Genomic DNA, 25,374 nt, shown 5'->3' on the forward strand with positions numbered 1-25,374 from the left:
ATCAAGGAGAAACAAACTCAATAGATTAATTAAATTATAGAATTCAGAAAACAGCAGTAGAACAAAAACAGGTAATACCATAACTTAGGCGGTTAGAAGTTGGCTTCTAATGGCAAAGAAAGAATAATATAGAATGTAAGACTTGAGGTTTTCACAGCGGTGAGTATGAAGATTTCTGTCTTCTGGGTTGTTGCGCTGATGACGGAGGCAGTATGACCTCTGAAACGTTGGTTAACATAAACCAGACTACACAGCGCAACAACCCAGAAGACAGAAATCTTCATATTCTGATGACGGAGGCAGTATGACCTCTGAAACGTTGGTTAACATCGACCAGACTACACGGCGCAACAACCCAGAAGACAGAAATCTTCATACTCATCGCCCTGATGACGGAGGCTGTATGACCTCTGAAACGTTGGTAAACATCGACCAGACTACACGGCGCAACAACCCAGAAGACAGAAATCTTCATATTCTGATGACGGAGGCAGTATGACCTCTGAAACGTTGGTTAACATCGACCAGACTACACAGCGCAACAACCCAGAAGACAGAAATCTTCATATTCTGATGACGGAGGCAGTATGACCTCTGAAACGTTGGTTAACATCGACCAGACTACACAGCGCAACAACCCAGAAGACAGAAATCTTCATACTCATCGCCCTGATGACGGAGGCTGTATGACCTCTGAAACGTTGGTAAACATCGACCAGACTACACGGCGCAACAACCCAGAAGACAGAAATCTTCATACTCATCGCCCTGATGACGGAGGCTGTATGACCTCTGAAACGTTGGTAAACATCGACCAGACTACACAGCGCAACAACCCAGAAGACGGAAATCTTCATACTCTGATGACGGAGGCAGTATGACCTCTGAAACGTTGTTAAACATCGACTAGACTACACAGCGCAACAACCCAGAAGACAGAAATCTTCAAAGAAAATATTCAATTCCGGTTAACATTAAATGAAATTCGTGTTGGACTAAGTGTTAATAGAGCAGATTTCTCTGGCTTCTTCAGTTTTCCCCTCCTAATTATCATTCTAGCACTGCTACATATTCATCTATCACCGCCCCATGAAATGTGCGATAACCCTGACCAAGCAGCACATTATCATACCTCGGGCCTGCGTTAGGGGCTTCATTTCCGACCTACACTTGGCTGTTCTCAGAGAAAAGTTATTTTTCTTCAACAAAGTAGTTACTTTCAATACTAGTTATTTTATCCTGATAAGAAAAGGTGTTTCTAAGTAAGAAAATAGTAGCAGCTTTTAAAGTAGGGATACATCAAAACTTTTTTTTTGAACGAAAAATCAGCAGACTAAAAATGGTCCACATTACAATAGTTTTCATAGTGCAGAATACGAACCTTTCTGAAATGTCAATTTAAGATGTGATATAAAAAGTGTTTACGAAAATTTGATAAAACGTTATTAGTTTGAGTAGTAATTTATATCTTTGACGTATTAACAAATATTTTTAATACAACATTAATTAATATTTATACGTACGTAACATTAATTTATCTTTAACAATTTTGCCACATTAAGTTAAATCTTTCAAACGTTTTACACAATAATGAGATCAAAAATTAATTTTAGAAGAAAACATATTTACTCACCCTTGATTATTGCCAATGGGAACAGAATACCAAAACCTGGAAGAAAGAAATTATGCCTTTTATACTCCATTACACTCCATTATTTGCGTAGAGTTCATAAACCTGATACAGATCTAGCTTCTGTGGTTCACGTAGAATTAGTTATATTAAATGTATTCTTACTGCCAAAGTAGGTATCGCAGTGGCCTCGCGGTCAGCGGCGTGGGCTTTGTGCCGCTTGGTCGCTGGGACCGTAGGTTCGAATCCCACTGAAGCCATGGATGTTTGTCCGCGTTTTTCTGTGTTGTGCTGTCCTGTGTACAGGTAGAGGCCTTGCGACGGGCCAATCCCTCGTCCAAGGAGTCCTACCAACTGTCTATTAGATCAAAGCTAACGAAAAAGTTGGGACCTGCAGTGCTCAGGCACTTGAAGAACGGGTCATTCCCAGTATCCCAGTATCTTACTGCCAAAGTACCTCATTAAAAGTCATTTATATATATTATATATATATATATATATATATATATATATATATATATATAGACAAATACTGGATTGTTGGTGGTAATTTTTTAAAATCAGTATTTTCCCTGTATGTGTTAGGGTCTGTAATGCTGTTAAGGAATTTTTGACCTGATGTGATAACAAATATGAGCATGTATGTGTTTATTGCTTTAGAATTTTCCCATAATTCTTGACTGTATTTACAAACAACTTACATTCAACAGTAGGTCTACAGCCTGTGTCTAGAAATGTTAGTTTCAAACCTCTACAAGAAATTCATCAGACATCATTACCGTTTCATTAATAAGATCACTGTTTTCAGACCTGTTCTATTTCTCAGAGGCCGGGACTTGAAGCTGATCACTCACGCTACCTAGTGGCGACGTCAAGAATTAGTGGAGTTATACCTCTGCGTGGCGTGGTTATTAATTTTCGACACACAACGTTACAAGTTCCAACACGGAATTAATTCTCTTAGAGCTAGAATTTTTAATACACCGCCCGTGTAATATTTATAGTGTTCTTACCGTGCCAGTTTGTAAGACAAAAAAATCTTTCTCTGCTATAAATAATTGTTTTGTTAATGTCGTTAATATTGTCACTGCGTTTAGCTGTGAGCAACTGTAGACTGCAGCTTAATGTAGAACATGAAATATACAACCAGAACTTGTATTTCTGATGGACACTTACAGGGATGAATACGAACAATGTCAAATATATCACTAAAGACTAATTGTTAAAAGAAAATTACTGGATAATTTGCAAACCTATTAGTGTGCTAGCAACATTTTAATAAAATGCAATGAAGTTCTCATAAGTTGTCCTAGTTTACAAACGTGCGGCCCGCGAATCGACAAGAAAGTGAATTTGAACCACGATCTTGACAAAGTTAAAAACCCATGTCTTAGAGGATCGATAATCGAAAAGGAAACCACGACTATCAATATTTTAGACAGCTGCATTTAACAAATACATGTTGATAAACATTGATTCACTGACTTTTTCCGTTATCTCAAAGGAAGAAAAAATATAATGACTTTTCATTGAATGAGGAAGGTTTTGTGTTTAAGTAGGACACAGGTCTAATATTTCTGCCCCCTGGTCGAGTTTAAAAGGACATTGATTGACAGCAGGGACTACCTCGAACAGTTGGGACGATACAAAATAGACATTTGACTCCTTTCACTTGAATACAGAAGTGGAAACATTTCCGAAACGTCTTTTAAAAACTCCTTGACGATGAAAAAAATTACATAAAGAACACATGAATTGTAAATAGACTATGCACATAAATGCATCCATAAGATATAAAGCTTGAGTTATGTGAACAGAAACTGGATATCCCTGCATGGCACGAGAAAAGAATACGAGAAAATAAAAGCGGAGAGCTTCCATTCATAACTTGATTCAGTAAGCGAAGTGTTGAGAACACTTAGAGGCTCCATCTCCATTGAAAAGTACACCTATTAGCAGATTGGGTTGTCTTACTCACCCTTTCTAAAGTAGATTCATAGTAACCAAATTTATCGTTACTGCCTTTTTGCTAAGCTTTGTTTGGGGAAGGAAGTGTGAGGCTAAAAGCATGGGAGGAGGGGTGTTAGTGCGGCGGGAGGTTAAGCCCAAAACCTCGAAGGCATATGTGACATCTCACAAAACGATACATCAAAAATTTAATCTGGGAAATGGAACTAGCTCCACTAGGAGAGACAGACAGACAGACTAGAGAAACGTTCCACTTGAAATCAACACGAAACTAGAAGACTGAAGAGCAGTGTTTGTAAAAGGATGTTAGAATTCTCAGTTACAAGGCCAATTTGGATCGACGATGCTTTCGACGAAAAACTGTGACAAAGTTCTGAAAGAAGCATTTCGTAGACACATTTTTATAATAACAGACATTTCAAGGACCATTCTTACAGAATTAACATGTAATTTTACATACCAGCTTCATGCATGCATATATTCGGGGCCCAACTACATAAATTTCGATTCTCACGAAACCCTTGACACTAACATTTTTTCAAAACCAAAATTTACGAATCTGTATTTACTGTTATCTACTTATAATTTTTACAGGTTTTAATTTATCCTTTCACCATTTAGAATTATATAAAATACGTTTCTATATGTTTAAATGTTAACTACCCCTTCAAAAACACTTCTATATAGTTGATTTATTTTAAATATTAAAAACCCTGCAAAAATCAAAATGTTAACAAGAAATGGGGTAATTTACGTCATTTGTTAAATTGACGGAATTTTTAAGTTATGTTCTTGATTCTATGTTTCAAAATGTTCCATGTTTCAGAATATTACTAACAAACATATTAAACAATAGATACAACCTAAGTTATTTTAAATAATTTGACGGTATGTTAGACGATGAAAAGATAGCTCTAGTTTTTAATTAATTGCCAGAGAAACATGTCTCAAATATTTTAAAAAAAACTTCGTTAGCAACTGATGCATTAGGTCCTGTTTAGTTTTCTTTTAATTAAAGGGGTATAAAAATATCAATTCTTACCCACGAAGTAAAACGCCATTAGCATGTCAGCTTATCCACCACCACAACATCACTCCCAACCCCCGCTTAAATATCGTACGATCCTGCGCATGCCAACCAATGCAGCCAACTTGTTAAAGTTAATTACTACGGCACTGTCGCATAGAACATAGCACATAAAGAGTTTTCTGTCAGCGATGATATAACTTTCTCCTTTTATAACGCCAAAACAATATTTTCTGACAGTTATATATATGGTATCCGCTGGCTGTAAATAATCATTCTTAGTGCAAACTTTGAACAAACAACGCTGTCTGTCAACAAGCTTTTGTCAATATATTTTTTTTAAATTATGTCCTTCAACTTTATTTCTTAATATTTAAAAGTTTCCATGTCTACATCTAGGTTCTTGATAGAATCTAGTAAGGAGAATTGAAAGATTCGCGATTTAGAAATGCCCATCTCTTCCTTAAGCTATGACTCCGACAAAAATCTAGCTAAACTCTAATTCTAAAGTTCCTTGATATAACACACGTACAAAAATGAGAGAGCTCACTTAGGAGTCCCACTTCGCAGGATAAAATAAACAATTATCGCTATATCAACTGAATAATGTTCTTAAAACTTGGGATCCATTAATACGCTAAGAAAACTACCACATAATTTGCATTTGAATAAAAAATATTAACGAACTGTTAAATATGCAGAATTAAACCTTTGAAACTCGATTAAATAATATTTTAAAAATCAGTATCGCAAAGAAAACACTACTCTTCACCATCACTTAACTGAATAATTCTGTTTAAGGAAATAATCCAAGTTTAACGTGACAAAAGTAAAAAACCAATAAATACATACGAAATATTAGTGACTGTTTGAAGCATGTGGGGACAAATAGTTACAATTAGGTTTTGAAGGGTAAAAGAGTAACTATTAGGTACACAAGAGAAGATTCTATAGGAACTGAGGTTATCACGGCGATGAGTCCGAAGATGGCTGTCTTCAGGGTTATAGCGCCGTGTTCTCTGATAGAAGATGGTTGTCTACTGGCTTGTTGCTACTACCATCATCAGGCTAATGATGGAGGCAGCAAGGACCTCTAAACCGTCGGTAAATTTCTACCAGACTACACGTCGCAACAACTCAGAAGACAGCAATCTTCAGACTCACCGCCGTGAAAACCTCAAATCTTACAGAGTCTGATAAAAGTTTACCAACGTTTCACAGGTCTAACAAGGCTAAGCAAGGACCTCTAAAATGTTGGTAAACTTCTACAAGATTACACAGAGCCATATCCCAGAAGACAGCCAACCAATGGAAGATTTACTTACAATACATCAACCGCTTCTCAGAAACGCTTGTAAAATAATAGATTTAAGGTAGCCAAGTGCAATTACGAACTCTATCGAGCACTGTGGTTACTTCAGCGATAACCCGTCAGCCAATCAAGAAATTTCCCGCTTTTATTTATCTCAGACATTTGTTATCATGCTCGCAAGAGTCCTCAAGTAAGCATAGGAATTCAGACTATATTCAAGATCCATTTCTACATTTTTTTTAAGTGTTCTGTCTGACGACAGGTCCATATGAACAGGATCCTTCCATCCTTTTCTCGGACTGGGATCTGTTCATATAAGTTCTTGGCAGATGATCCAGAAGTGGTTTGCCATTGCCTTCTTCTGTGTGTGAATGGAGTAATTGTTGGGATGTCACTGGGAAAACTCCGTGTTGCCTAGACCACGGCCTTGCCCAACACAAGTTATAAATTCGGGCACCGCCGGGAATCGAACCCGAGACCCCAGGATTACAAGGCCAGCGTTCTAACCGCTAGACCACCGTGGCTTTCATTTCTATATATGTACGTATAATTCTATAAAACACGCGCAATAAAAATACTGGTTTCTGTGCCGGTCTCATTTTAAAGTAGTGTTAGCTTATATCTTATGCATCCACACATTCAGTATTAATTTTTAATCTGAAAATACCACAAAATCTAATTCTGGTGTCTGCAAGATGGGGCCCGTGGGACGCATGTGGCCGTCGCAACGTCTTCATGCGCCCCGTCACGTAATTTGCGAAATAGCCAATGAGAGACGGGCATAAATGTCCTGCTGGTGAAAAGAAAATGGATATGAATATATAGGCTTATGTATTATCTATACGTAAGAGCAAACAATCACCATTATTAATGTTTTCTACGGCCCTCTGTATAATGAAATGTTTACTGACCACTGATTTAATCTATGACAGTTGAAGGCATAATATACAGCATAATTTTACAATCAAGTTTAAAATAAGGTGTACAACTTAACGTCTTTTATACCAACTTTATACTTTAGGAAACTGGTTAGATTATTAATAAAGTCTTCTCAGGCTATCAGCCGTGTTAGATGTTGATTAATCGCCGACGTTTCGAGGACCATTTCTGTCCTCATTTTCAAGTCTGTTGTTGACTGTGGCTCGTAGCGTGAACGCCTTGAAAGCTTCACATCATATGGTTAGGTTAGGTTAGAAGGATGAAGAACAATAGACAGACTACTTGCAACCCATTAGAGGATATTAAAGAAACTATAAGTCAGTTTTAATCCAAATTCATTATAAGAATAAGATACACATTTTAGGCGAACACCGTTGTGGACACTGCTTATTCGTGAAGAATATAACAATGATGACGAAAGTAAACTATGATAATAAAATAGTAACAGTCTACACTTTTTAAACTGTTATTCCACTACCGCAAACAAACTAACCACTGTGTATTATGGATTTTGAATTATGTATAAACAAAATCACTGACCAATATCATCATCACTTCAAATTTTTTAACGATTTAGCATTTTTGCTGAGCAATAAAACATTCTCCATCCCTTTCTGTCCACACATTTTGACTCGTCTAAAAACGCCATAATTTATTGATGAATAGGTTTTACAGCAATGCGATACGATACGCCCTATCGATTTTTTGTTCACGTCACGAAACAATTGAAACCATTCCGATACGATAGACATTACTCCTATGTAACGGACTGCTTGCCATGGGCGGGAAATGAACAAAATTAATTGTTCACTTTTGTGCAACAAGGTATTAACATTCATTCAACTTTCTCTCTTATATTTCACACAATGCAACTGCTCTGGTTGTCTGCCCGGAGTGGTAAAGCGATTTCAGTACAGTGCGTCAAAGACACGAAATGATTATCTCAAATAGTCGACTTTGATCTTCTGGGTTGTAACGCGGCGTGGACTTAAATGTAGACACCGACGTTTACCTCCATTTGAAGAAGGCTGCCTTCTGGACTGATGTTTCGTGTAGTCTGGTAATTTATCGACGTTTCAGAGATGCTTACCTACAAGTTCATGTTATTACAACCCACAATTTGGGACCCTCACTTCTCTACTTCTGGTTTTGTATCTGATCCACAGACATTCTTCACTGTTGTAAATAATCTGTTTTATTGTTGTCGTTTAGACATAGACTACATGTTTCGGTTACTATACAGCCATTATCGGAACGTATTTATTTACAATATAAATGAGGTTTACTTTAGAATAACGCTGTATGGCATTTCTTTGGTGAAACTTTTTCAGACTTTTGCGTTCCATCTCTTGATATACAACATTATTAAAGGGAAGAAACTTATAAATGTCAATTACATATAATTATTCTAACCACACACCAAATCTGTAACTGACCTTATAATAATGCTTTGTAGCAAATGATTGAGGACAAAAGTCAAAAAAGTTCCGCTACAAAAGTGCACATAGAGCGTTGTTTACGGGGGAAACCTGAAATGTCTTCCTGCTAAAATATATTGTTAAAATTCAAAAATAAAAATATTTAAAATAAACGTTCTCACGCATTCCATATGTAAATAAAGATTGATTCCCTCCAATGATTTTTTATGTATTTGTCCTGTTCTCTTGGTGTCTCGACATGTTTCTATATCAATAAATTATGTGTTATACGATATTATAAATATATTACTGTATTTTTTATATCTAAGTTTATTTATAATTATGATACGCCTTACCTGCATTCTGTCTTATTGATCGTTGGAATTGTAGCTGAACGTGTAGGACCGTGTTCTGTGTGTAGACCTGATGTTGTCTATGTATTAGCCGAAACATTTAGTTTTGTTTAAACAAGATACTTCTGTGTGAAGAAAGGTGGATCAGACACAAAACTAATAAATTAAGAACACGCCATGATGACGCATTACAAAACTGGAAACAATTCTTTTTTTAAATTGGAAGAAGAATTTAACGGAAATGAAAGATATTATTTTAAAAGGCTGAAAGCTTAAAAATTGTGATAGCTCAGCCAACAAATTTACAGACCACAACTAAGACTTCATTCTCGATAAGAATGTTCCTTTACCACGACGATGAGACCGGCAAGAGGACCACCCAGTCGTCTAATGGATGTAACGATCTCTTTCCCTAGGTTAAAAAGGCCAGAACGTAAAACTGAAAACTTCAAAATCCATCGGTTATTTCCTATTCCTGCCCACATGTTTTGATTCGGTACGTAAGAAAAAGAAGACCATAGGATCAAATGCATATAGTTCGTGGGGGGGGGGGGGGAAGGGGTTATAAAAAATACATTCAACATCAGACCTAACAGAAGCGGACAGTACATTTTTAACACTGTTTGCTGCCAGTTATGAATTATTTCTGTTCCCGACCGCTCTCTGGAAACGAAATATCAAAATAAAAGAAAAATAAACATACTTTGCCTGTGGATTCTTTGAGTGTGAAACTCGGTCACACATTAAAGGAAGCACACAGGATGGGGATATATAATAACAGGGTTTTGAGGAGAATATATGGATCTTTGCGGGGTGAAATGACAAGAGACTGGAGAATGTTGTATCATGAGAAGCTCCATATTTGTATTCTTCACCAAATGATATCAGAATGATTAAATCAAGGCCTGCGATAGACAGATATGTAGAACTCATGAAGGACGTACGTATAAGGATGGAATCAGAATGGAAGTAGGGTAGGACAGTGTGAATTTTATTCATCTGGCTGAGAACAGGGACCAGTTGCGCGCTTTTGTGAACACGGTAGTGAAATTCAGGGTTCATTAAAATGTCAGGGGAACTACTGACCAGCTGAGAGACTATTAGCTTGTCAAAAAAACTCTGTGGCGTTACTCGACAATTCTTTCATTCAAAATATAACTTAATCTTCACGAAAATATTTCGCCTGTAAAATAATGTTTTATAAAACTATTTAATATTTGTAACATATTACATTATTGCACCGATTTATACAATTAAAACCTCATCGACAGTAAAAATTAATCGCTTATATGTAAAAAGCAGTGACGGCAGTTAAAAAAGATAAGTTTATAAAAGTGATGGAGCGTGTTTATCACTTCATCTATTTGATAACGATCTATCCCTTATGCACGCTGAATGTAGCGCTAGGGACATTCAATGTCTATGCATTACTGAGACTAGGAATAAAAATGATTTACTGAAATTATCTAATCTTGCGATAACACTCTGTTGCTTATGGACATTGAGTGCTATATGTCACTAAGAGTAAATCAGAGAAACAGCGAACAAGTAATGGACCTGTGGTTTCGTATTGCGCTTTGTAGCAACATTATTACTTTAAAAAAATATATTCCACTGGGAGGACATTCCACTGCAAACAACAAGAATTTATTACATTAATTTCCTACTATTTATTTTTCTAAATACTTCGCAGATTTCAGTGATAAAATATTATTTGAACGGATTAAGGGTAACAAAATTTCAGTTGTAATAAATTGTGATTCTGGAATTGGTAAATTCGAATATATTTATAAAAATTTAATGAAATATAATATTACGAAACAAAATCTTTCCCAGTGATATTTCAGGTTATCACGGCGGAGAGTATAAAGGCTTATCTAGAATGTTGAGGGTGTAATCTCATAGAAATTGACCGAAGTTTCAGAGATGCCTAATGTCTCCATCATCAGGATAATGCAGTAAACATATCCGAAACGTCGGTCAATCTATATCAGACTGCAGTATGCAAAATCCCAGAAAAGAGTCAACTTCAGGAATTTTCCCCGAAACATAATACAATTAAATTCCAAGATATTAAAGTTTTTAGTAAGTTTTATATAAATTTAAAAAATATATTTGGTTCATTAATGGCAATTTATCAAACGTACAATTACGTAACATAAAATGAAAAATTTGTCAATTTAAAATTATGTAAAACGAAGCTTCCGCGGGCTTTATAACGCACATTATCTTCCTGGGGGGAGAAAGACCATGATATTCCTCATTTAGGGTTGCCGAACTGCAAGGTTATATTCGAGGTCAAAACCTCGTAAATAGGAGAAATAGAAGACCGTATTTAAAATTCTTGAATTTATTAAAAACGAAATATGTCTTTTCACCCTTATTTATCTATTAGTAATATCCAGTTATATTTGAGGCACGCATCTCTGAAACGTGAACAAATTCATAATTCCTCATTTCGTATTGCAAATTGAAAGCCGGCTTCAATCTAATCGCACATTGTAAGCGATAGATGGGCGTGGTAGAGTCTACTAATTTATGCATTCGGCTTTTAAATACCAATTAATGATGCAAAATTTGATGAAAACCTGGTTTGAAATCAATCACAGATGCGCTCCCCATTCAATATAGTATGCGCCTAATCATTTCACAGCTTATTGGCTGTTCTGTATACCTGTTATACTGAAAGTGATTGAATTGAAATGAACAGGCTGAATTTGATGGGAGTGCGATACTCTCGATATATCTCATAATTGTAGCTCACGGTCATATAGGAAGATTCTTTGCTTTAATGGTTCAGTTTATGTACTTATGCATATGTTATAAAGAGTGTTCCATTTAAAATGCAATACTAACTACTACGTACTACCTTTTCAGCTGTTTTGTCTTTCGATAAACACATCTTCTGTCCCGAAATTTTGTTACCAGTCGGTGTATTGTTGTCTTATTCGGTACTTCCCTGCCATGATACGAATTTCTAAATGCTTCACCCATAGTAGCAAGTGATTTCGATGAGAAATAAAGTTCGTGAATGAGTACAAGTCGTTTTAGTGAATACATGTTCGTACCAACATGTCCCTGCGCAACAGACGTTAACAGCGGCCTAGCAACTAGCATGACCTTGACTATAATGGCACGGGGCGGTTGGGGGATTCTGTTACACAACATTGAACCTACTTGTGATATCTGATGGTTGTTGTTTGAATTTTAAATGGTACACATCGTGTAAGAATGTGTTCTGAATAATTAATAATGGCCGCATTATAATTATTCCAGACACACCTGATACAGACGTGTATGTGTAGTGTGCATATGCATATATATAATTCCATACATAGACAGTGAGTTTTTCGAAACTTACGTCAAACTTCAGGGCGTTATTAATTGAATTATTTTGAGAGAGAAATGGTATATTAATATACTTCCGGTTCTCAAGAGTTAAGGAGCTGAAGTTTACAGACTTTTCAGAGGTTCTTATTGTCTCATTAGAGAGATCATCGCCCTGATGATACAGGCAGAAAGTACCCTAAAACGTCGGTCAATTTCTACACTACTACGAGGCGCAACATACAAGAAACAGTTGTCTTCATCCTCGCCTCCGTGAGAACCTGAAATGTCACTTTTCTCCGAAGTTGGAATTACACGATGCCCCAAAAAGATTTATACACAACAGAAATTTTACCGGCCGCTTGTCAGTCTGTTACTCACTGTTATCAACTGTGCCACGAAGCTAACAGTGGTAATTTTTAACACCTAAAATATATTTTCTAATTTCCTAAGCGTCAATGTTAACGTATGTATTGGTTTAGTTTATTAAAATGAATATATTACATTCATTGAATATATATATATTTTTAGAACATTCTATATTTAACACTGCCGAGTGCTACACAAATCCCAACTATGATGAGTTTTCTTGTCACGAAAGTACTTGAGGCGATGAGGTAAGGATCCACTCATTTCTAACTACGACAACACTTAAAAATAAAAGCCCACTTTTGTTCCTAGAAGTAGAGTCACACGGTACGCATTCCACGTGTAATTTTGTTGTGGACGTGGTGGCGAAATAATACTCCTGACGTTCATACCGGGAATCGAACCTGGGTCATTTGTTCGCAACTCTTCACTTTACATACTGAGCTACCATGCTATAAAGGATCTTGATGATGGTATATACGAATGTCCTATTCTGGGTTTTGATAGAAATGCGTAGTACCAATTTTACATTTCAATATTCAACACGCATGATCCCCGAAAGCCGAAGTTTTATATGTAACAGACTGTATGGTAAAGAGTACAATTAATAAACACTTCTTTATGAAATACTATTCATGACTGTTTTATTGCGTGTCTATTGGGCCCAAATACTATCCTCAGCACCCACATTTCTTAAACATTCTCAGTGTAGACATTTCCTTCAATATTAATGACAAAAACAAATTTAAATTATACAAAACAAATGGTAAATTATAATTTAACCTTTAGAATTAACGTCTCTATACAGGCAACATGAAAATAAAAAATAATAATGGAAGCATTCCCTAAATATGATCTACTTTTAAATATTTCTTAAATATAATCTTCAATTTTACTGTATTTCCCAAGACGTTCAACGTTGTCATGGCTATAATAATGTGTGTTCTATTATCGATACAGTACTCTATTTTCGATATATATATATATATATATATATATATATATATATCTAAACATTAATGATCTTATAAGTACTACAGAAATCAAGCAAGAACAAGACCCAGTAAAGGACTCGCTTCCTATATAAATTTTATTGTATTAAGATTTTAGTTTCTTACACATATAAAAATATGTTTCTGACATGTGTATTAAAATACTCATTGTTAGTATCCCTTTGTGGATTATGAACAAACGAACATTGTAAAAGATAAACTGAAATAAAATCCCTATAGAAACTTTTCTAATATATTTCAGAAAACACACCGCGTGTTGTTACAAAATTGTAAACTATAAAGTCAAGAAACGTTTTTATCAAAAGTGACACACTGCAAGTCAAAATAAACTATTCATTTATCATACGAAAACACGCAAACTGTATCTCTCTCTACAAAGAACATTGGCTTCAATATCTTTCTTTCAAATAACAGAACGCAAAACAAAGTTGACTCTTTCTAACATGTTGGTTTCATGGATAATTTATAGATCTAACTTCCCCATTTTTTTAAGTCTGCACGCATATTTTTAACTTCCTACGATCTGAAACCAGTTATCAACTCATAAAACATAACCGAGAACCGTGTCACTTATAACGCAAGAAACGACAAATTCTTTTTTATATATATTTTTCTTTGTTCGTCTTCTCAATATCTGATGTCGTTAGAGGCGGAAACAAAAAGCAGTGGAATATAAGAAAGACCCCAGACTCCGCAACACTTTTCCAATTTCCCGCGTTCTATGAGGTGGAATCAAATTTCAAGATAATTAACAAAGGAATAATGTAGAAATTTCTTATTCGCACGATAAGAATTATTTCTTCACCTATAATGTGATTTGTTGAACTTAGACTTTCTCTGTAGCAAACGTTGTAGTTGGAATGCAGTCCATAAGAATGAATAAGAAATCGTTTATTGGTTTCATTTTGCCAGTTTAATGCTTATACTTTTAAAGTCACAAAATATAACTATAAAACGGGACTGTAAATATGTTTACAGTATTTTCATTCATACAGAACATTGTCCCACTCTTTCAAGTTAACATAACAACCACACAGCAGCCAAACATATTCTTTTACACGAAATCACAATGCTTTTTAATGAATTTGATCCGGCTTTCCGTATATTTCCTCATTTCTATAAAGTAGAACGGTTTCGGCTTTGACATACACCATTATTGAACCCATCCTTTCTATGCCACGCTCATTCAATCCATCCCAACTTTTGAGTTGTCCCGGGCACGCTGATGAATCGGATATTTAGCCTCAAAAGATATTTTAGTCGAATACTACCGTGAACATACATTATCAGTAACACTACTTACTCCATCATTTTTTCATCTATTTGTAAACTTACAGTTAGTTACAAAATTAAATTAAATCCGTGGCGTACAGCCCTCTGAGAGCCAAAGCCGACTAGCTGGCTGCTGGCCTCACGTTCACATACCTAAGCAGAGGTGAACGATCATCCAACCAGATACACGGTGACGTGTGGTCAGCCCGACGAACCCCCAGCCATTGCTAGTTTTCCTGACCGGATTACGCTACTTATTGTAGCTACCCAATTTCTTCACGATGCTGGATTGGCACCGGTCCCATACACTGGTCGAAAGCTCATGAGAAAATTTCTTCTTCCCCGAGACTCGAACCAGCGTGCATTCCGTATCGCTGGTCACAGTTAGTTACTGTGGCACCAAATTGTCGTATTTACGGAATTTTATCAGGTTTTACATCCTCTGAGAACAAAAATTTGGTCGTAAATGGTTGATGGTCTTTGGTGTATTATCCGAAGGCGACAGCTATGTTAAACTCGTCTAAATATTCTCGTTGTTAAAATTACAAACGAATTACAAATGACGGATCATGATTATAAAAGTAATATTTTTCATTGTTGCCAAAATCACTTTCAAGATAAAACTTCAAGATATACAAAAAATGTTCGTCCTCTTCGACCATAACCCTCCTAGAAAGTTCTGAAGATGTATCAGCAGTTTGCCTATGCCTACAACAGATAGAAGCACTAAAGAGCATGTGCAGTACATACAGCTCAGGATGTATTGGTTCACGTTTTTAGTATAGAAATCTTTCTAATCTCTCTTGCGTAGATTAATGTACTCGTTAAATTAGTAGGCTATAAAAATTATAGCACAGATCTGCAAAAAGACAGTGGGGATTATTTGTGCTAAAGGGCTGTTATTAAAGGTACCTTAGTGTTATAATTGCGTCAGATTATCATGGCACGGAGTGTTCTCAGGTCTAAGACTACAGATGTAGAGGGTAGCTTGCTAAAATACTGAATAACCAGTTGAGACCTACTGACAAGGGGTGGTCCACCAGTTTGGGAGTTGGGCGGGGTGCTAATAAAACATCAAAGTAAAAAACCTGACATGTTAGAAATGTGGCTTGGATGGATTCTTCGGAACCACTTAAAAGATGAAAAACGACCTTACGATTTGGAACATGGAATGCTAGGTAAATTGTAAACGGTAGCATGAGAAATACCACCTCAAGATCTAGTCACCACCCCTTCCATTTGTTCACCACAAAAACACCCTTATTTTTCTTGCATTATTTCCATATTAACGTGTGCGTTAGTATTTTATGACCAGAATATGCGATAAGGGCTGGCTGCCACAGCCTAACTAAATCAGGGAATCAATGATGCATACAAAACACTGCATTAAAATTGACGCGGGAATCCGCCCCGTGAATTCCCCTACCATCCCTCCCAATTCGAAACATATACCCGATATCTTTTCAAGGGTTCCACTACCACTAATATTATTTTATTGTTATATTTGGCAAAACATTGCATCGAAATTGACGTCATATCCTGATACATAAATACATAACTACAATCTTGGTGTCCTATAAGTTACAGAGCCTTTTGCAAACCCTATCAATAAACTATTATGTTATTTCAAAGTTGTACACATCTTTCACAGATATTGGCGCACTAAAAATCTTTAACGTTATTAGCATTGTATTAAAATATATTTCAACCAACGGGCGTAGTTCAGAAATATAATGACAATTAATCATATTATTGTCTATATTGTCTATTGACATCGTAATATCTTTTAATGTCCCTGTTAGAAAATACAGTCAGTCATAAATCGCAAATGATTGAGTTACATATCATCTAATTCCATGGAAAAAAGTGCTCCTTTAAAATCTAGTAGTCGTTCAGCTGCTCAAATATTCCTCGTCTTTTATAAAACTTTAAATCCATTTCCGTGTTCACAAAACCCGTGACTTACTGGTTCTCATACTGAGACAAATCTAGTTCACACCCTCATAAACCAATTCTTTAATAGGCCCAATCAGATTAAAATTGTCCTCCCATCTACACCTAAGTATTTCATGTGGTTTCCTCCATCCATGTTTTCTTACGAAAATGTTGCGTGTAGTTCTTATTTTTGCATTAAAAGCCAGCGATTCGCGAGGTCACACGATGTATTTTTCCTGCCTGACTCGGGTCTCGAATTACATAAGATGTGTGACCCAAAACATATTGATTTTAAAATATTTTATATTTCAAATGCAGCTGTTTAATATTTCAATAAAATAAAGTGTAAATATGTTTCAATAAAATTTACATGATTTAAGTTTAAGCTTGTAATCAGATAAGGTGGCCGGTTATGATTTAAAATACTTTGTTATATCCATATACGCACAAAATTTGACAATTCTTTAAACAACTCTTAAATTTGTTCTCGTCTCATAGTTCCCTCTTCGTATTTGAACTTCGAACAGCAAAATAATGAAAATGTACGAGTTTCTACTAACCTCTTACGATATTTGACTCATATCGACTTTCGTTCTTAATGGTCTATTCGTCCTCCTAAGTACCTGTACTTTCTCTACCGTCCAATAATCTGAACAGAATAACGTTTCGAAAACTGGATATGTTTCCATCTTCAGGGGAAAAACTAGAAAGTACCAACTCAGGTTGATACGTTAGAAAAAAATTACCTAAAATTTTGACAACGGATAAAATCCAGAAACTCCGTAACATTAATTTCAATATACCATCTTAAAAAACCATTACAATTAGTTAATGATAAATTCGTTCAAAAGTAATTGTAAACATACATCAGTGCATGCAATAATATTTTTAAACACGTAAGGAAGTGTACAATGATCATATATAAAATAATAGAACACAATGTGTTGTGAAGGTACAGATTGGATTCAGCAGCGCAGAACAGTGCGCCAAGATGCTTTGTTGTTACGATTCTAACATCCAAAAACTATTACATAGGGCAAGCACCGATTATTTACATTTAAACCTCCTCATGTTAGTGGTGTGCTAGTAAACTCAGTATAAGTCTATGATATTTTAGTGCCACGGTGCTGTAGAAATAGCTCGATTTATTTTCCAGTGTCGATCTAGCACCCTTCTAAACGTTTCAGAATTGTCTGCAGAGAGAGACAAATTCTTTGTACACCGCGTATTCCCGATACGATATTCCTTGGTGTGGGAACACAGAATAGCTCTGAGGCATGTGTCAGGAAGAAGATAGGAAAATGGTAGCCAAAATGACATGCAAAAGGGTTTTGGTATTAGATTACAATGAAATTGGCAAAGTAAACGTTTTAGTTGTAGATTCCCGTGTTAACGCAGGGTTGCAATTACAGAGAAAGACAGCGGGTTAGAAACCAATGTTTTGGGGTTGAGATTATATAGCACAAACTGAACAAAAAAGAATTTATAGCAAGACTTGAAGAAAAGAGGAGCCATATTTTGTCCCCTGATAACCACAGTAAGTATTTATTCGAATACAGGCCTATTTATCCACTGTTTTAAGAGTAGGACACCGGACCCAATTCTGCCCACATTATCATTTTCTATTTCTCTAAGATCAATTTTAACAGTTGCACCCATCTACAGCTAGGTCTTCCAAAGTCTCTTCCTTCAAGGTTTTCGATCAAAATTTAGTATGAATTTCTGGTTTTATAATCATGCTATATATCCCTCTTTGCCGGTCATACAATCAGCTAAATATTAAAACACGTTCCAAAAAGTCAACAAATAATGTGTACCAGCCATATTGTGAGATTTAAAAAACATCATTTACAAGATGGATGCTCCTTTATGCAAATGAAACGAACGTCCTTCATGCAGCCAGCGATTTGACTATTATGTAAGCTGTTAAATTTAATCAGGAAGAAATGTCTTTAAAACGCGTATCCGTGGACACCAATTATTAAACATATTTACAGAACATACGCTATATGGCTGTAACGTTGCTTCCACAACAGATGTGACTAACAGATTGGTTGTGGGACAATTTGTAAAATGGTGTAGTACCCATGATATTTTGTGATCCTGAAAACTTACGCATCACTATTGATGGAAATTATAAAGTATTACTTAAAGATACAGTTTAATTACGAAACCTGATAACACCTAATAGCACACATAGGCATATTACAGAACTGGTATCGTAGTTACCATATTCACGATATTCGTAAATAGTGGTTTTACAAAATTATCACCAAATAACCAACACATGTATTTCAAAATATATCGCAGGCTATAGATTGTATTTATTGATAAGTTATAATAAAAAATCAAGGACCTCTAAATCTATACTGCTGTCAATAATTTCCTAATAAACAGAATTATATATTAGATTGAAATTCGCTAGCTTGTTTTGTGAATAACAAAATTAATTAATTTTATGTTGTGAGATATTCTTAAGGTTTTTACATTGTATGCAGTCTAATAGTGATTTTAAAAAATTACCACTAACCAATTAGATATTCTCTTTCTTAATAATGTTCACAAAAATTTACAATTTCATATTAAATTCGGCGGAACACATAAACAATATGATTAAACATACATAATATATTCTCCTATTTTAATCCCAACAAATGACAGATTACAGTTATGCCACAATAGTTATAGATAATATTTAAGATGTCACATCTACTATTTTATGCAGGTGAAAATTATTTGTACAAAGGGATATTTCCACCAAATTCATGCTACGCTACATAAATGATGTTCTACAAATTATTATATCCTGTGTAATGTCATTACGTATCAATTCAGTTGATCGCCTACGGTTTTGTAAATGTATTACAGTCTGTAAGCTCTCCTTTCATTGAGGGCAGTATTACCATAAGCCTAACAACATACTTTGCATTTTAATTACTTGTTACGTGTTGGAGTTCCGTACACATACAAAATAAGACAGACACATCTAGTCACTGTCATCAGAAATTTAAGTTTTAAACATTAAAATTAAAGATTTCAGGTTCACATGACCGAGTGTATGAAGATAACTTGTCTTCGGTATATTACGCCGTGTAGTCTGCTAGGAACTGAAAGACGTTTCAAAGACGGTTTCTGCGCCTGAGGGAAATATTAAGCACATCAAAAATGCCGGTCAATTCTTACGATAATACATGACGCAATATCCTAGAAGACATTCAACTTCATAATAATTAAAATAATTAATCCATTTTAATTACTGTGCATAAAAATATATTACAGTTTCTTCACTCACTACGAGATTAAATTCTTGAGTAACATAACGAAATGCTTATCTATGACTGTCAACACATTAAACAAATCAAACACTTAAACAAGTCAAGAGTTTAATAATATTTCTCCATCACAAATGCAACGTTTATACTACCATGACTCGATCGGTAGGGACTTGTTTGTAATATCAGGGTACATTTATGAAGGTGATACTGACACTCAGATAGAACCTTCATACCCATCACACTTATTGCTTCAGAATTTACATAATATAAAAATATATTAGGGATTTAATAAAAATTTACAATTAACAACATTATTATGAAATTTCAATTTGTTTCGTAATTTATTTCGTTAAACTTAACATAATGCAAAAATTAGATATATACCCATAAAAATTACAAACAATGTATATAGCCTGTAGGTTTGAAATTTTAGCCGCTTTAAAATGATTAATATTCTAAATTAATCACTCATAGACTGTTCTTAATAAATATGTTTAAATTTAGAGCTTTAAATGTTTAGAACACGCGTCTTTAGGAATACTAAATAAGTAATAGTGGCCTATTTAATTAACTATCCCAGCACTTGCACGAAATTAATAATAAATACTAAATAAATCGTTAGTCAGATAAGAGGTCTGCGGAGATGTAAAAGTAATATCGGAAGGTGATGATGACAACATTTCTAGTTTTATGTACCATGTTTACCAACAAATATGACCCGTAAGTGTGAGTTGTCAGCGATGCGATAAAGTCTGTGGTACATTCATGAACATACCAGTAATTAACGTGAGCCAGGGAAGCTCAGTATAGTGACTAATTACGGACTGGACGGCCTTGGTTCGATCCTCAACAAGCGCAAAGGATGTTTCCTCTAGCCTCTGCATCCAGAACGGCTCTGTAATCCATCCAGCCTCCTGTCAAATGGGTACCAGGGTCATTTACCGGGAGCTAAGCTGACCACTCACCCAATCTAGAGTCGAGATTAAGAATGAGTAGAACTGTAACTTCCCTCCCCTCAAGCGCCTATATGGCGTGTGGCGGGACAGATTTACTTCTTTAATAAGTCATTAATATTGCCACGAACTGACAAGATAAGTAAATAATGTCTGCGTAAATCACTTTCTGACCACGTTAGCAGAAAATGATTAAAATTTAATTTCTTTCATGCACAGTTAACAGAAAAGAAACACAAGCCAAGTATTTTTTTGTCTTCAGACAGTGCTGCAAAGAAACTTGGGACGGATTTAACCCTGTAGAACAAGGCACTGAGCCAAGAACGGACCAGCAGGTTCTAGACACACTGTCTATATGGACCAAGGCTAAAGGCCATAAGAGGGCGAAGCGGAAAGGATGCGGCATTCTGCCAAGAAACTGACCCTCATTATTTATACAATGCAAACGTGTGTTTTAGAGAACATGGGTTTCCAAAATATGGACTATCCTATTCAGACGCAGACCTCGCCACAGGATACAATATGGACTGCATATAACCAGGGGGGAAATACGAGGAATACTCAGAGCTGGGAGAAGGTGAGTTAAGAAAGTCTTTCGGAGTTTCTACTGAAAAGAAACCCAGAGAAGACGATGCAGTAGATATTAACACCCTGCACCAAAGGAAATCAGTTCATAATTAATTTTACATCACTACCACTACCAAAGACATAATTACACGTAATTTGTTTCAAAATTTAGGTAGACGTATGTAGTATGAATATCATAGAAAAACAGAAATTACGTTCATGATGAGAATAGAATATAATAAATTCTAGAAATACTTATTAATATTACGCAGTTCGGAAACGTATTCCCCTTTCCCCAAAACGCTAAACACCAGCATATAAAATAACATTAAAATTTATTTTTATCAGTGTAAAACATACTTTCATAATTTAATTGAAGAATATAAGTACAATTATTTTAAAAGTATTTGTATCCAAGAAGGAATCAACTGAGCGAGTAATTTAAAATTCCACTAGAAAATTCGTGATTTATACAGGTATCCTAGGGTAATGAAACCTAATAGACTACGATGGGCTGGGAATGTGGCTAGGATGGCAAAGATAAATAATATATGCAGAATTTGGGGAAGGGGAAAACTCTAGGAAATTTCCGTGTGAAAGCGCAAAACGGAGATGGAAAGACAATATTAATATGGACCTTAAGTAGGTGGATTATGAGGATGGTAAGTGGATTGATCTGTTATCGGATCCCAAACTGCACACAAGTCTCTTTTCGTGTGATTAAAAGTGCTATATTACGCTCAGAAAAGTATACCTACAACAATTAAGTGTAACCACAGAGTAATGTTAGAAGTCTCACAATCAATGAGAAATAGATAAATATACGTTTAACTTATTTTAAATCATATAACTCATTTTAATTATATCAATGTTTGTACATAAAAGTATAAATAACAGAATAATAGAATAAATTATATAACAAGGTGTTTTACAATTTGTGCTCGTCATCATATTACATTAGGCTCATCAAATTAAGGGCAAGAAATCAGCGGGACATGTACGAGATATAAGGGACATTAAAAATGAACACAATCAATTAAAATCAGTTAAAGTACAGTGAGATGTGACCTGTGGTCGAATTTTGAACAAAAATTATAAACGTGTAGGTGATAACACCAAAAGATATTCATTGGTTTATTCATTAGAACTATTTCTACAAAATTACTATTATATCCTTAATCACGTTTATATAAGCCACCATAACATTCTTAAACTGATTAAATGTAATTCTAAGTATGAGTACTGCAGCACAGGTCAACATAAGATATACAGGAATGCCTGAAAAATATATTAGAAGGGGCAAAACTCGAAAAAAGGTTACAAAGAATCCCTGAGAAAAACAACACGTAGGTTTATTACAGAAAGAGTGGGAGGTTGGAGGGGGGGGAGGAGGAGGAAGGAATAGCCACATCCACCTCCATAACTGCAAAACTGCTTTGGCCGCTAGAGGCGCTTTCAACCGAATTGATTCTCAACTGTTTCGTCCCCTTTCGACCTCAATCTTCTAGTTCATTATCCTGTCACCTCGGGGCGCTAGTAGCGATATTGTTGGGATGGGATCCTGTTATACGTACGCTGAGGGGAAATATATATAATAAAAATAGAAAGTAAAGAAAAATGCTTTTAGATACGAAAGAACAGAACAACTAAAAATATGTTATTCTAAAAGTTGCGACTAGATTGTTTCGTGATATTTCAAATATAGGCCTAGTTATTATTAATATTCCGTAATTATTGTAGGATTTGTATTTAGTATTTTAGAACCCTTAAAGTGATACATCAGCCAGTGAACACACCACAACAATTACAGGAAGACACTTATCTTCCCTGCTTCCTTCCTGTCCGGAAGATACTATAAAAGTGGTCCGCGACATTTGACCCGCGACACACCCTAATTTGTCAAACACGCATTCCGACACATCACAAAATTTCGCCTCACAAAAAGGGGGTACGAAACTGTACATGGTCATAAATATATCTTCATACACATGTACATATTTCCCTTTAAGACTGAAGGCATATGAAAACAAAACATAACAATGTTGGACACAATTATCGATCAAGAACCCGTGTCTGTGTGTTTTTGCAAATTCTAATCACGAAAGACAAGAAATTGCCTTTTTATAACTACAGCGTGGGAAAATAAAATTAATTATAAAAATTCACAGGAGATCTCCTGAAAACTTGCGGCCCACCGGTTAAGAAACAATATATTAGGAGACTATATAGCTCTTAAGGCATTTAAGCAATTAATAGCATGACAGAAAATATTTGTGAATTCGCATCCTTTCGTTTTTAGAAACTGAATATAATTAAATTAATAATTTAGTGTTTGTTTCTTGCACCACACTAACTTTAACGTGTCAGTTACGAGGTCATGATGTCCTGTCATTTAACATTTTTTGTGTAGTCTGTTAAAGATAAATTTAAAAATTTAATCTAACATACATATAATCAAATTTCATGTTCTCATGGCAGTGAGTACGAAGATGGCTGTCTTCTGGGTTGTAGAGCCCTGTAGGTTTACCAACGTTTCAGAGGTCTTTGCTGCCTCCATCATCACCTTGATCATAGGGACAACAACTACAACCGAAACGTCGGTAAGCTTCTACCAGACTACACTGCGTAACAACCCACAAGACAGCCATATTTAATACACACGCAATTATAATTACAATTATTAAATCAGAGCTCACTGTTATCTAGTAAAAATAATAATAAATAGCATTATCCAATTCCTTCCGTTAGGAGCTTCTAGTGAAGAGCTTCTAATAAGAATTTTGACGGAATCGAAGTATTAGAGCCGATTTATAGACAATCTCTTCCGAGAAAGTAGCAAGTTGAGGACACTTGTGGAACCGCGAGTCTCAGATCTCCGTGTATCATAAATCCTCTTAGTTGCAACCCACGTCTCTTCAACTAATAGCTTTTATAAACCACACTCTGCCAGCTTTGTAACTTAATAGACCTTTATGAGTCACCAGAATCTTAGGCACTATTCATACCTGTGTTGCAATCAACTTCTGACCATTATACTGTATAAGGAATGATAAACCAACATCTGTATTCTATTTAGTATAAGACATATCATTAAAAATACCTACATATAAAATATAATTAAATTATATATTCGTACTGATGGCATTAGTTAATGTTTATGGCACATCTAGACAGTTATCTCGTTTGTATTAATAAATTATGTGTGTCATGGCATGCACCAGAAAAATTAAACGACAAATTATGATAAAATAATTTTATATGCACCACGTTATTTTTTGTTTAAAAATAAATCGTTTCTAAACATAAATATCCAGCATCTTTTTGATCTGAATTTATTTATTTATGGTTCAACAGCTCAGACTGTGTAGCGTCAAGTGGAGGAATCAATGAATGATGAATTTGTGTTACTGACATAATTAATTTAAGATATTTGCATGGAGAACTGAGTAAAACAACGAAATTCTTAGTCTGGATAGCCGGTATCCGTATATATGAGAAATGTCTTCTGGGTCGTGTCGTAATGTAATCTTGTAGGTGGTTGGAGGAACATATTGATTACATCTTTAGGGTAGAAAAGATCTAACCTGAATATGAAAGACCATAAACCTCATTTTGATCACAGTAAAAATCTGAAATATCATGACGTATGATTAACTCAACGTATCTGAATCCTTTTTCAAAAGTTAATAATCTTTTAGCAAATCAAAAAATTCCGAAACCCCAAAATTTATTACCGTAGACACAAGAGCCCTCCACTGTACCTTATATGAGTCACTGAAATCTAGTCCATACCCTACATTTTAATATTATCCTCCCATCTACACCCAGGTTTTGCTGATCTGTCCTTCAAGTTTTGCGACTAAAACTGTGTATGCATTTCTTATCACTTTCGCGCGTGTTGCATGTTCTGCCCATCCCATCTTCCTTCAATTAATTATCCTAATAATTCTGTAAAATACTACACAATATAAAGCTCCACATTATTCAGTTTTCTTCAGCCTGATGTCACATCATCC

General features: G+C 35.3%; 1 protein-coding gene across 7 annotated transcripts in view; it reads right to left on the reverse strand.

The window, feature by feature from the left end:
* Positions 1-25,374, reverse strand: part of Atg10 (Autophagy-related 10) — a 507,888-nt gene that overhangs the window by 106,486 nt on the left and 376,028 nt on the right. For all 7 annotated transcript variants that reach the window (XM_087349893.1, XM_087349892.1, XM_087349890.1 and 4 more), the window contains one exon: positions 1,634-1,669. In XM_087349893.1, the coding sequence (XP_087206019.1) occupies positions 1,634-1,669 (36 nt within the window). The remainder of the gene's footprint in view (positions 1-1,633; positions 1,670-25,374) is intronic.

Source organism: Zootermopsis nevadensis, unplaced genomic scaffold (genome assembly GCF_977971745.1).
Source record: "Zootermopsis nevadensis isolate Lab colony 2312 unplaced genomic scaffold, Znev_1.0 Znev_ptg000016l, whole genome shotgun sequence".
Taxonomy (NCBI): domain Eukaryota; kingdom Metazoa; phylum Arthropoda; class Insecta; order Blattodea; family Termopsidae; genus Zootermopsis; species Zootermopsis nevadensis.